The sequence below is a fragment of the Quercus lobata genome, chromosome 3 (assembly GCF_001633185.2).
Source record: "Quercus lobata isolate SW786 chromosome 3, ValleyOak3.0 Primary Assembly, whole genome shotgun sequence".
Taxonomy (NCBI): Eukaryota; Viridiplantae; Streptophyta; class Magnoliopsida; order Fagales; family Fagaceae; genus Quercus; species Quercus lobata.
The window spans coordinates 46,062,812-46,076,697 of NC_044906.1; the positions used below are offsets into that span (position 1 = coordinate 46,062,812).

Sequence of the window (13,886 nt, forward strand, 5' to 3'; positions counted from 1 at the left end):
AGCTTGAATTGCATCTACATGAAGGCCTTATGTACTGCTGAACCACACGGCTTTGGCTAGGGGGTGGTGAGGAAATAGGTGGACTAGAGTCTCTGGAGCATTTCTCGCTACTTTTACTCCTTTGATCATTCCTCTCTCAGCTTCTTTGTTGATCAATCTAGATAGAACTTAACTGCCCAATATAAATAGGTAGGGTCATAGTGGATCACCCTATTTAAAGCCTTGAGATGGATGGAGATGGCAATGATGCTGCCATTTAGGAGGGTGGACATTGGGTTGTAGAGATGCATTGTTGTATCAACTAAACAAACTTGTCACTAAATCCAAAGGCTTTTGGGACAACAACTAGAAATTTCCATTCCATTTCATCGTAGGCCTTTTGGAAGTCAAGTTTCAGCCCCAAGAATCCCTTCTTTCTTTTTATCTTTTTAAAGTTGTGGATCACCTCTTGAGCTGTGATCATGTTTTCGGATATCCACTTGTGTTGCATAGAGGAGTTTGGGCTGGGTCTATATGGGCACAAGCGCCCCTACTGCTAAGCGGCAATAGTGTTTTCTTCATATGAAGTATGCCTCAGCCTAGAATGGACCGGATGGAGGGTATAAATAGAGTCACCACCTATAGACACCGCATTTTGTATCCCTTACGACTCGGGTCCCAGTTCCCCAATGATGTTGGAATTCTAAAACCCAAGGTTGGTTTAGGGCCTAATTAGAAAGAAATTGACTTGAGGAAGTGTTTTTGGAAAAATATAACTCTTTTTGAACTAAATAAATCTATTTTTAGAAAAATAAGGCCGCAGAAACCCTAGGACATGCATACGTATATGCGTGTATGCACACATATGCTTAAAATCTGCGTGCACTTGCTTTATGCATGCGTATGCATACAAGGGCATGCGTGTGCATGTTAGGGTTTCATAAACTAGAAAGGAAAGGTTTTCTACATTAAAACTTGGTTTGGAACAAATTCCACATCATTTGGGAGCTGCCCCTAACCCCTTATTTTCGACTATATAAAGTCTAAAATGGTAGATTTTAAAGGATGATGAATTCCGTTGGTAAAACGCACAAGATTCACTAGAAAAAAGTGAATCAAAGAGAGAGTTTTTCATAAAACACTCTCAAGTCAATATTTTTCTGATAAAAACATTTTCTGGTCTTGATCTTCGAGTTTCAAAGGTTTACTAACTAATTTTGGTTTGGTTGTGACTAGATTGACTAAGGAGAACGGTCAAAATCAAGATAAGGAACTTTTTTTTGGAGGTAAAAGTTCTAGATTTATCTTTGTTTTCCTCTTGTTTTGCAACACGTATTTAACCTCACATGGAGGGTAAAAGGGTAATTTCACATTGAAAATAGGCATCTTAATTCTGACCATTAGATTCTTAAATCTTATTTTATCAAAATGATCTTGATATTGTAACGATCAAATCGATTGGTCATAAGCCTAAATTGGATCTTCAGATTGAAAGTTATCATCAAATTAAATTTTAATGGCTGAGATGCGCTATCACAAATTGAGTCTGACTTTATGTGATTATGAACAATTGATTCCAATTAGTTATGATTATAATCAATTTAAGATTAATGACGTGTCATAATTTGATTGGCTAGGACTACATCTTTTAGTAAGGTTGCACATACTTAATTAATTAGATAATTACACATTAATTATTCAATGAGTAATTTGTATAATTATTTTTTTAGTTAAGGTAAATTTGGAACTAATAAAGTGTGAAATGGAATTGAATGGACCCTATTAATGTTAATTGTGCTGAAATTATTTTCTAACAAATGACCTCTGCTAATCATTTTGTTGATATTTCTCAGAATATTTTGAATTTGTAAATAAGATTAATGTTTCCAGAAACTAGACATCCGGAGTTTCAATTTAAGCACAAGAACGAGACAATTCCGATAAGAATTGAGTAAGATATGATTTTTTTGAATTTGGCTCTGCAGGCTGTTACAGTAGTTACGGGAAAATTGAAGTTTGCTTGCTCTTCACTCTCACCAATCTCTACATTTAATGCACTAGATTTCTCTAAAGTCTAAAATAAGGTCTAGATTCGTGATTCTTTTTGATCCTTTGTGAACTCCCATTAAATGACATTCTATTCATATTTTCTCCACTACTACTATATAAACCCTCATTTCCTCCATTCCGGCACACAAAAAAACCCAATCTCCTCTCTTCTCTTGAGTTATAGTGAAGTAGAATAGTCTTGTCATATCTTGGTCTTCCTGAGACTCAAGGTATTGAGTGAGACTCACTCTCCCTCTCCTAGCTCTTCTTCTCTACTCCACCCTTAGAACCTCCACTAAGAGCCTCTTCCTCCACCATGTGAATCTTGCATGAAGGTATAATCTCTTTCCCTAACTTGTTTTTTATGTTGCCATGATGAGAATTTAAGATTAAAACATGATAGTCATTATTTAAATTCCCTTGAATATATTTGAATGTTCTTAAATGTTCATATGCATTCTAGGATATCAAAAATATGAAAAACATGTTTGTTTCATAATTCTCTCAAATCCTTGGATCTAAGATATTATCATCCGTACATATTCACTAAAATTTATTTTTCAATTCAAATGCAATACTTAATAAATTGAATTAGGTTTTATCTCATGCACACACATTAAATTCAACAAGCAAATTTATTGACATATTGGATGGTATGATATGAACGTTGGTCACCATAGTCTAAAAAATCGGTTTCACCGAGAAAGGTGGGTGCCTAACACCTTTTCACCTTGTAATATAGTCTTCGAGCTTATATTAAGGGTTGATAGATCAATGTTTATCCTTATAATTTTTAATTTCTAGATTGTAACTAGGAAACAAAGTCATGTACTTTAATCTTAGATTGTATCTAGGACTAAAACCATGTAATTTTTTAGAACCAATGTAAATTCATTTGCAAATCAATAAAATGAGGAATTGTTTAATTTTGGTTTTCTTATTTATTCCAATAATTAAATAAATGGTGATTCCATTGTAAAACTTTTAATCTAAATAGAAAAATATAATTAGTCGAATTTCCATTTTAAGAGGCAATAACATGACTTCATTAATTCACATGGGTTTGGCCCAACATCCTAAAAAAGGGTCGGGGGCATAGTCTCTCACACTGGTGAATTCTGATTTGGTTGTGTTGCAAGTTGTGATGGGTTTTTGGTTGGGTTATGGTGGTTCCGTTGACTAATTGGGTTGTTGAGTTTTTTTTTTTTTTTTTTTGTTGGGATATTATTTTAAGATATTTTAATGTGTTGAATCTTAAAATAGAATGTGCGATGTAGAATACATTATAAAATGATGTGTTAAAAAAAAAAAAAAAAGAGTAAGTTTTGTTATGAAAAAATGACATTTGGGATAGAAGAGTCAATGCTAGCGCTCCTAGAGTAATTTTTATACGTGATATAATTTGGTTGAATAGTTGGGATTAGTATTTCCCAGATTGTGAAAGGAAGAAAAAAATAAAAGAAAAGAAAAGGCCAACTTTGCCCCATCTGGTGCAAGTCACAAAAGGCTTGATTCCACGTGACATTCATATGACCGCAAATCAAATGAGGGTTTTCCTCATCATCTTCTACCCCACAACTCAAGCACCATTTTCTTCCTCACACTCACACGCACACTTTATCTTCTGATCCCATTCTCTCTCTTTCTCTGTTTCGCTCAACTGATCGAGTTTGATGATGGATACTGTTCTCTCAAATTCAACATTATTTCCAAGACCACTCCTTCCTGTTAGAATAACCTTGAATTCAACAACCACTTATTTCTTCAAGAAGCTCCAAAAAAGAAGAGTAGTTAGGTTCCGTAAAAATCCTTGTGCTGACACAGTAGTTGTTGCTGTTGGTAATAATAAGTCATCAACAATAATTACTTGTGGTGGTGGTATTAGGGAGATAGAGGAGAAGGAGTTCTCGGACGCGGTGTTGAAGTCAGACCGTCTTGTTCTTGTGGAGTTCGTTGCCAATTGGTGCGGTCCCTGCCGCTTAATCTCCCCGGCTATCGAATCAATTGCCCAGGTATTTAATTTATCTATCTATTTTTTTATTTACCTTTTGCATTGTTACACAAAATATCACCTCCATTCTAACCCAAAAGTATCACTACTTGCTGAGTAGGGTTGATGTAGCAGTAGCAGTAGCAGTAGCAGTAGTATTTCCTTGTTGACAAAGTTTAGTTACAAAACCTAAGATTACAAGTTTTCTCAATATTATTCACATTACTATGTGTTTTGAAATTTAACAGTTAAATTGCATGTTCTTTATATTCTTAATACACATCAAATTTTATGCCAATTGGATATTATTTATTATATGATTTATAAGTTTACATTTTATGCATAATTTTAACAAAAAAAAAAAAACTTACGATTTAAACAATTTATTGATGACATAGTTATTCATCTTTAATTTTATAGAAATTTTGCAAAAATGGAAGATGTAAGAAGAAAATTTACCTCCAATAATAAGATATTAAGTAAGGTTGTAACATTAGGTTACAATCAATTTTGTAGCTAAATTTTGTATTTCGTCTCTTATCTCACATGAATAGTAAATCATAATTATTTTAATTAGTTAAATTCTTCGTTCATATGAGAGAGTGGAGCATATACTAAATAATTACTCATTCTAGCATTTTTTTTTTTAAGTTTTTAAGAAGGTGGTATACATTATTAAGAAAGACTAATAAATAAATATCGTTGGTGTCACTTCAACAACTAATAAATAAATAAAAAAAAAATCTTAAATTAACTTGAAAAACTGACAACAGATATCGTTGGTGTCACTTCAACAACTAATAAATAAATAAATACATACATACATACATACATACATATATATATATATATATATTATATATTACTTTTCAGCAAATGTTGACACATGAATTACTTTAGTAACATGCACATAAATTTGCTTTTGTCTTGTTAACTAGAAACTTTTTTAGTAATCACGGAGTAAAAATGTAGTAATCAAATAATAATGTGGGGGCCATTTCACATTAATGGGCCAAAGCCCATCTGCTACATCAAGGCCTGTGAGTGAGTGGATAAGGGAGTTGGGACTAGCCTTGTGGGGTTATACTATAGGCTAGCTTGCACGCAAGCCAGACATGCCCAATACTTAGATGGCGTGAAAACAATACGGTAGGTTGGATGCGGCAAATGTAATTACAGCAGAATAATTGTTACAACGGGCACAACAAAAGATACTACGATAACGTAACTTTTATAATAAAGTATAACAAAAGAAACTATTATAGGACAACTATTATCGTGAATCAAATAAAAGATAATACAGCAGAACAACTGAAATAGCAAATAGAGTAAGGATGTCACAGTAGAATAATTAATAATTTGAAAACACTATAGCAGAATGAATAACAGCGTGAATATCAAATAAGCTAAAATATGCTGTAACAAGGGAATAACTACAATTTTAAGCAAGTGCAATAGCGTTAGCTCGCTCTCCCAATCTTGGGTTGAGTCATTTAGCAGGAATGGGTCCAAGAAGGGAACCAAACGGCAACACGGGTAACCTTGTTACAAGTTTCTGCAATTAAAGTTACTCATGCTGGAGAAAGGGCCTAAATGGTTTTGGGTTCCGATTCATAGAGTTTTAGAGGGTGGCAATGTCATGATGGAGAGAAAAGATGATCTATCGATGCATGCCTCTATTTCTACCCTGATTTCTCTCTTTTTTCCCTTTTTTTTTACCACTTTGTTTTCTTTTCTTTTGTTATCTGATTCTTAGTTTTTTCTCTTACTCTCCTTTCCCCTCTGTGAGGTCCTCCCTATTAATTGCTACCTCCTTTCCTTTTATATTGCTTGATTCCATGGGATTTCTCATTTTTGTCCCTAAGGCTTCACTAATCATTTTTGGTTTCTTGTGGGCATTTCTCTAGGACACTAACCTGTTGGTTACCCGGCCACTACCTCTACTCAGAGTGTACTTGCTGCACCACTCTTTATTTTAGGACAAAACTCTTTGTTTTGTTTTTCCCCCTTCCCTTCTCTGCCTTACCCGAATGGATAAGAATTGGAGGCTCTCTCTCTACTTATCCCAATGGCATGCATTAGGTGGCTCTGACCCTTTACTTGCCTCTTTTGGGCGAAATGTCATCCCAGCAAGGCATTTTTCTGAAAAGAAGCCTCGGTAGGAACTCCAAAATAAACCACTTTTCTCCTTACTATCAAACCACACCCTCTGAATTCCTTGATAGAGGACCCACCTCTCCTGTATTGGTTGGGTACAAGTGGGTGGTGCTCCAGCCCTTGTGTGAGTTCTACTATCCTTTGTGTTTATTTTCTTTTACTCCCATGCCATTTCTCTGTTCTTGCTTTGTCTCATTTTGTTGCATGTCCTAGGTTCATGCTATCCCTCATGGTGTGAAGAGTGTGGGCTTGGGCTTGTACTGCCTCCTTTTATTCCCTTCGTGGGCTTGGACATTGTCTTGGTAGAAGCCCTTGCCTGTCCAGCCCGCTGGGCTTCCATTTCTATTGCTCCTTTTCTTGCCATGCTTATGGGCTTGCCATGTTGGCCCATTGGATTTATTACCTCTTCTTTTGGGCTTCCACGACCCATTTACTTTACCTTTAGCTATCATTTTTGTCATGTTGGCCCATTGGGTTTATTACTTCTTTTCTTGGGCTTTCACGGCCCATTTACTTTACTTTTACCTCTTCCATTTCCCTTTTTCTCTCACCTTCCCCTATTGTTGGGCTTCTTCTGCCATTGGTTTTTTTTGTCAAAAATAGGCATCAACAAATAATTATGAATTTAATTTGGAGGATTCATTATTAATATACTAGAGAAAGGAATACATACTAAGTAATTACTCATATGGTAATGGTAATATAATGATTGATGAATAATATTTAAGTTATTATAAATTTTACTCTAAAAATTTTCAAATTAACATAACAAATTGATAATGAATTTGCTATGAAATTCACGAATCAACATGACAATTTGATAATGAATGTGATTGATGTTACTTCTACAACTAATAAACAAGTATTTATGTCAATGTTTCTTTGGTAACTAATTATTTATCCCAATTACTTTTATATAAATATTGGCAAATAATATAAATATTATGAGTAATTTCTATATTTAATTATTTATTCATTAATATATATAATTTTATAACTTCAGGAATACGGAGACAGATTGAGGGTTGTAAAAATAGATCATGATACAAATCCAGGGCTAATTGAAGAGTACAAAGTTTATGGATTGCCAACTTTGATCCTCTTCAAGAATGGGGAGGAAGTTCCAGAAAGCAGGAGGGAAGGTGCAATTACGAAAGTGAAGCTTAAGGAATATGTGGATGCTTTGTTGGAGTCAGTATCAGTTGCATAGTTTTGCCTACCTTATCTTTCTACCTGTAATTTATAATTTGCTATAGTACTTTGTAAGTAAACAGGGTTTGTAATTTGTATATCCTGTTGAGTTGAGCAACCGTACGTGATCATCACACACAATTTTCTCCATGGTAACTTGGGTATGGTTATATACAAATGATTAATCCTTTCGCGCATCCAATTACCATTTCACAAGTAGTGTCCCTCAACTCATGCCATTGCCAATGAAAGGTGCTTGGTTCCATTGGTCACCAATTTTTGTTTTTATTTTATGTCACCACCCAAATCTCTCTGAGTCTCACATGGAACTGAGAATATATAATAAATTCTCTTAACGCTAACACACACCCACGCAAAATGCTGCTAGTCCAACACTGACATGCATTGTGTACAATTTTAATGATGATTTTTTTGTATAAAGTGGGGCTTCATTTTTTTTACCCCTACAGGAAGTACCAGAGTATATGATCGGACTATTCTTTAAGTTCTTGGGTGAAGACCCAACACGTAAGGAGCTTGGTTCTTAAAAGAATGAGGGACCAAAGATAAAATGTAGGGAAGGCTTCATTTAACCTTCTCCACTCCCCCTATCAAGTTTGAACTTGCAAGCAGCATAGCGGCATAGCATTTTACTCAAAAGATATCAAATCCCTTTACCAAGAAAATTTTAGTTTTTTTCTCAATAATCATATAAAAATATCTAATAAATAATAAAAATTAGGTTTTATTAACTAGATTTGTTATGCAGAAGAAGAGCAAAATACTCAGACATCTTTCATATCATACATACAATTTTCTAGATTTTCATAATTGGTATCATGTTGAATTTGGCTTGTAATAAACTTCAGCATCACATATATCTTTTCAGAATCAGGATGTATTTTATCATTAGCTACGAACCTATGAAGGTTTCCAAATATCTCCACAAAACTAAAACCCGGAGAGTTCTTCACCCCTCTCCTCAACATGGCATCTCTCATGGTTCTTACATCATCCCAGCGCTCCTCAGCTGCATAAATATTTGACAAGCCAACATATCTACCACCATGATCTGGCTCCAGCTCTATAAGCTTCCTTCCAACTATTTCAGCAAGATTTAATTTTCCATGGTTCATACACCCACTTAGTAGAGCACCTAACATTGAAGCTGTTGGCTCCACGGGCATTTGACTTATAAATTGATATGCCTCTGCTACTTGACCAGCACGAGCCAGCACATCTACCATGCAAGCATAGTGCTCACTCTTAGGTGTCATGCCATGTTTACCAAGACAATCAAAGAAATCCCAAGCTTTCTTTACTAATCCTCCATGAGCACAAGCAGTTAGCAAGCACAGGTATGTGATCTCATCCGGGGTGATCCCAACAATTTGCATTTCGGTGAACAATTCAAGTGACTCTTTGACCAATCCATGTTTTGCAAGACCTCCAATTACTGTAGTCCAGATCGAAACATTAGTACGACTCTTTGGAACCCCATGAAACACATTCAAAGCCTCTGGTATCGCCCCACATTTGGCATACATGTTCACAAGAGATGTTCGCAAGTTTAAAGTCAAAGGCAACCCATTATCGATAACATACTGATGCATCATCCTCCCCTGCTCAAGTGCACCTAAGTGAGCACAAGCACACAAAACACTCACCATAGTCACCTCATTGGCCTTGGTTCCCGAAGCAGCAGCACGCATATTTTCAAACACAACCATAGCCTCCTGGTACTCCCCACTCTTAACATAACCATCAATCAAAGAGCTCCACGACACAACATTCCTCTCAGGCATCAATTCAAACACTCTCCGCGCAGATATCACATCCCCACATTTAGCATACCCATGAATCAAAGAGTTTTGAATAAACCTATCAGACTCAAACCCAGTTTTCAGGACATGGGTATGAACTGCCGCACCGAGTTCCAGCTTCAAAAGGCGTGCGGAAGCCTTTACAAGAAAAGGGTACGTCAATGATCCGGGGAGACCCCAACTCGCAACATTTTAATAAAAACTGATACAGAAGGATTGGGGTTTTTGCTGTTCGAGTAGCCTCTTATGATTGTGTTCCAAAAGAAGGTTTTTGGATTGTGAAGTAGTGAAAATAGCCTGTGAGAGTAATTGATGTCACCCCAATCAGATAGTGCAGAGAAAGAAAAAATTTTTGATACAAAACGGTCATCTTGGGAGAGGCCAAGAGTGGTTATGAGAGCAAAAATTTGCTTAAGCTCGTGCATTGATTTGCATTGATCAAGGACGGTGATTAGAGTTTGGTTTATACATGTAGGCTTAGGCAACGACGCATGCAACATTTTACTTACTGCTCTGCTGCCAAACACCGCTCCGTTGAACTCTTGCACGCCTGTGTTCGGACTTTCTAGAGTTCGGTTTATAATGCCATTTTTACAAGGCAATGACAAATGTCACATGTCTACTTGAATGGAATTTTTTGATTGGCCCTAGTCAAAATGTAATTAATTTAATAAACTTGAAATTTTGAAGACTAAATTAAACAAAAAGTAAAAATATATATAAAAACTAAAATGAATTTTGGGTGAAACATAGGAAATAAGTTTTGCATTTTAACTTAAAAAAAAAAATTTGTGTTACAAATAAAGTCTAATTCGAATGTAAAGTTTGGACAATGAAAGGTTTATTTGGAATGTGTTCATTATTATAGCATTATCTCTTATCACTCAATAAACATCTTAAAGCTATATGAGAGAGAGAGAGAGAGAGAGAGAGAGAGAGAGAGAGAGAGATATCAAAAAATGATTGTGGATGACCACTTGAATACGAGAGTTCATCAATATATATTTTTTGTTGTAGACACTCAATTTTGCATCTACAATTTAATCTTGGAAGATGATTGAAATGATCTTTCTAAGTACCCAAAAATCATGATTGCATTTCATGCATTAAATCATTCATCACATATCATAAAATGATCTTGAGATTCTAACAATCATGACAATACGTTTGATTTCCAAATTGGACCATCGGATCGAAAGATATCACAAAATCAAGTTTTCATGGTCTGCATGCATTTATTGGGTGAAGTTGATCACGTGTGATTAATTGAAATTAATTTTGATTGATCGATAATTAAAATTAATTAAATAAATTTATGTGATTGGTTAGTGATTTTGATTAAAAATAAGTTTGGTTGCATAGGAATAAAAAGGAATAGTCTGATAATGTTGAAATTGGATTTATGATTAAGTTTTTAAAATAATTATCTTTGAGGTAATTATTTTTAAAGATTTTATTATCAAGTTTAAATGGATTTTATTAAGAATACAAATTCAAAATACGTCCAAATACAATTCCTAGCTCAATAAAATGCCCAAAAAAGAGTTCAAAACATACAAGAAGAAGAAACTGGGCCGAGCATTGAGGAGTGCCAATTGGCACTGTGCACTTATAGAGTGCCAATCGGCACTTCCACAATGCTGATTGGCATAGATGTTAATTGGATCTAGATACAATTAGTTCAGGTCTAGACCCATCAGATTCAATTTTTTAGGGATAAAACTTGACCTAATCCATATCTACAGATTTTCTAAGCAACCCTAACTTATTTTTTAAGCAGACTTGCCTCTATAAATAGAGGAGAAAATCTAAAATTCAGCACCCTTTTGTCCCTTAACGTTAAAGAAACTCTAGAAGTCAGACTTTAAGATTTTCTTTCCTGTTATGTAAAAATTCTTTAGGAGTTAGAGAGATTCACTCTCCCTAACTCTAAAGTAATTCTCCCTTGCAGAATTTATTCATGCATTGATGCAAGTATCACTTCTACTCTCGTATTACATGTTTATTCTTTCAGTAGCATGTGTATCTAATTACATTTTCCTTGTGAACATTAATCTCGAATATGATTTTCTTGTTTTTGAATTTTTATTTCATGAAAAAATATAATGATTGTTTGGTCATGTGTGTTCATACGTTTGATCATATAGATGTAGGATATATATATATATATATATATATGATATAATCTTAGATTTGTTGTTCATTGTTGGTGAAAAATCAAATTTGATTTTTTTTTTTTAAAATCCACTTTGTTTTCTAACAAAAAATTCAGATCTGAAATTTTATTTCAAAATTCATTTTGTTTTTTAATTAAAAAAATCATATTTGCAATTTCTCTTTGAAGTTCCTTCTGTTTTTCAATTAAAAAAAAAAAAATCAGAATTTGAGAATTCTTTTCAAAATCCATTCTATTTTCTAACAAAAAATTCAAATCTAAAATTTTATTTCAAAATTCATTCTTTTTTTTAATTAAAAAAAAAAAAAAATCAGATTTACGATTTCTCTTTGAAGATCCTTCTGTTTTTTAATTAAAAAATAAGATTTGAAAATTCTTTTCAAAACCCATTCTGCTTTCTAACAAAAATTCAGATTTGAAATTTTATTTCAAAATTCATTCTGTTTTGTAATTAAAAATCAGATTTGAAAATTCGTTTTAAAATCCGTTCTGTTTTATAAAAAAAAAAATTTAGATCTGAAATTTTATTTCAAAATTCATTCTGTTTTTTAATTAAAAATCAGATTTACAATTTCTCTTGGAAGTTCCTTCTGTTTTGAAATTAAAAAAAATTAGATTTGAGAATTCTTTTCAAATTCCATTACGTTTTCTAACAAAAATTCAAATCTGAAATTTTATTTCAAAATTCATTCTGTTTTTTAATTTTTTTAAAAAAATAAATTCAGATTTGCAATTTCTCTTTGAAGTTCCTTCTGTTTTTAATTAAAAAATTAGATTGGAAAATTATTTTCAAAACCCATTCTGTTTTCTAAAAAAAAAAATTAGATAAGAAGTTTTATTTCAAAATTCCTTCTGTTTTTTAAATGATTTGCAATTTCTCTTCGAAGTTCATTCTATTTTTTAATTAAAAAAGAAAAAATAAGATTTGAAAATTCTTTGAAATCAATTCTATTTTTTAATTAAAGAATCGGGTTTAAAAATTCTTTTCGAAATCCATTCTGTTTCGTAACCAAAAATTAGATCTGAAATTTTTTATAATTAATCAAAAAATTAAATCTGAAATTTTTCTTTAAAATTTATTCCCTTTTTGTTAGTTAAAAAAACTAGATCTAAAACTTTTCTTTTAAATTATTCTTTTTCATAATTTGAAATTTAATATGATATTTTTTCCCTAAAAATCATTTTTTTATTATAAAAAGTCAGATTTAATTTCTTTATACAAAAGAGCTATAGATCTATGATATTTGTATAATATCTAACCATAGATTTAAGAATATTAATACAACAAGTTTCATTGTTTAAGGGTACTTAATTGATCGTAAAAGTCTAGAAGACCGGACTCTATTTGGGCATAATGGGTGCTTAGAATTTTTTTTTTTGAGAGAGTTTCAACCTGTGACGTCCGCTTTTGATAATAACTCTTTATCATCAGACCAAGATACCAATCAGTTTTTGGTGTAGGCAGGGATTAAACCCCAGATCTCTTATACAACCATTAGAGACTTTACCAGTTGAGCTAACTGGAACCCACTCGAACATTAGAATCTTAGGTTGGTAGAACTATTGCTATATTTTTTTTGGTAGATTGTATCTAGGACCAAAGCTTTGTATTTTTATTGTTTTACATATATTGTATTTAGGACCAAAGCCTTGTAATGATATTCTACCAAATTGTATTTGTATATTCAATTAATGAAACTTGAGGTATTTTAGATATGTAAATTGTATATTATAGTTTTTTCTTATTTTTTTGTAATAAAAAAATAAGTAGCGACTCCACATGATCCCTAAAAGAGAGGTGCCGATGCCTAATCTCTTTTTTATTTATTTATTTATTTATTTATTATTATTTTAGAGTCAAGTCCTAGTCTCTCACAGTGGTGACTCCACTATGGATGTTGAGGGCTAAGTTTCATATTAGACTTAGGATGATCAATTAAGTAACCTGTAGACATCGCATTTTGTCTACCTCGATTTGCATGTCGGATCCCGAAAATTCCAAAAATATTATCTTTTCCCCTTAGGGCCGCGAAAACATCTAAATTGATGTGGCACAACCCGTTTAGGCATTGGAGCACTCGAAAGTGCCATTTTAGGTCAAATTGACCAAAATGCCTTAGTTAGCCCTGGGTTTACTAAAAGTTAAAGTTGGTCAAAATCATTCCAAAACAACATTTTTCATGTTTCTACATCAAACCTGAGCTACTTTCGTCAATTTTGACCAAATTTGACCTAAGATTGACTCCTGGGGGGACCAGAAACCCTAATTTTGACCCGACCTTCAAAATGGGTTAGGACTAGAACTATGGCAAAGATTATCAAATTCCCTTTCAAAGACTATTCATGGGTCAAAATTGAAGTTAAGCGGTTGAGATATCTAGAAAATCGTGCAAAGCATGTCAGCTTGCTTCTCGATGTCATAACTTTTGATCGGATCATCAGATTTTCAATTTCTTTAGTGTTATGGATCCTAGACATCCATAGCTTTCCAGGGACACTAAGATCAGCTCAATCAAATTCT

General features: G+C 33.3%; 1 protein-coding gene and 1 pseudogene across 1 annotated transcript; one reads left to right on the plus strand and one right to left on the minus strand.

Annotated features, from left to right (window-relative positions):
* The first annotated feature begins 3,520 nt into the window (after positions 1-3,520).
* LOC115979110 (thioredoxin X, chloroplastic-like) lies at positions 3,521-7,568 on the plus strand. The gene is made up of 2 exons (XM_031101077.1): positions 3,521-4,040; positions 7,179-7,568. The coding sequence occupies exons 1-2, from the start codon at positions 3,702-3,704 to the stop codon at positions 7,383-7,385; spliced, it is 546 nt and encodes a 181-aa protein (XP_030956937.1). The 5' UTR covers positions 3,521-3,701; the 3' UTR covers positions 7,386-7,568.
* Positions 7,569-8,151: 583 nt separating this feature from the next.
* LOC115980964 lies at positions 8,152-9,765 on the minus strand (annotated as a pseudogene).
* Between the last annotated feature and the right edge of the window lie 4,121 nt (positions 9,766-13,886).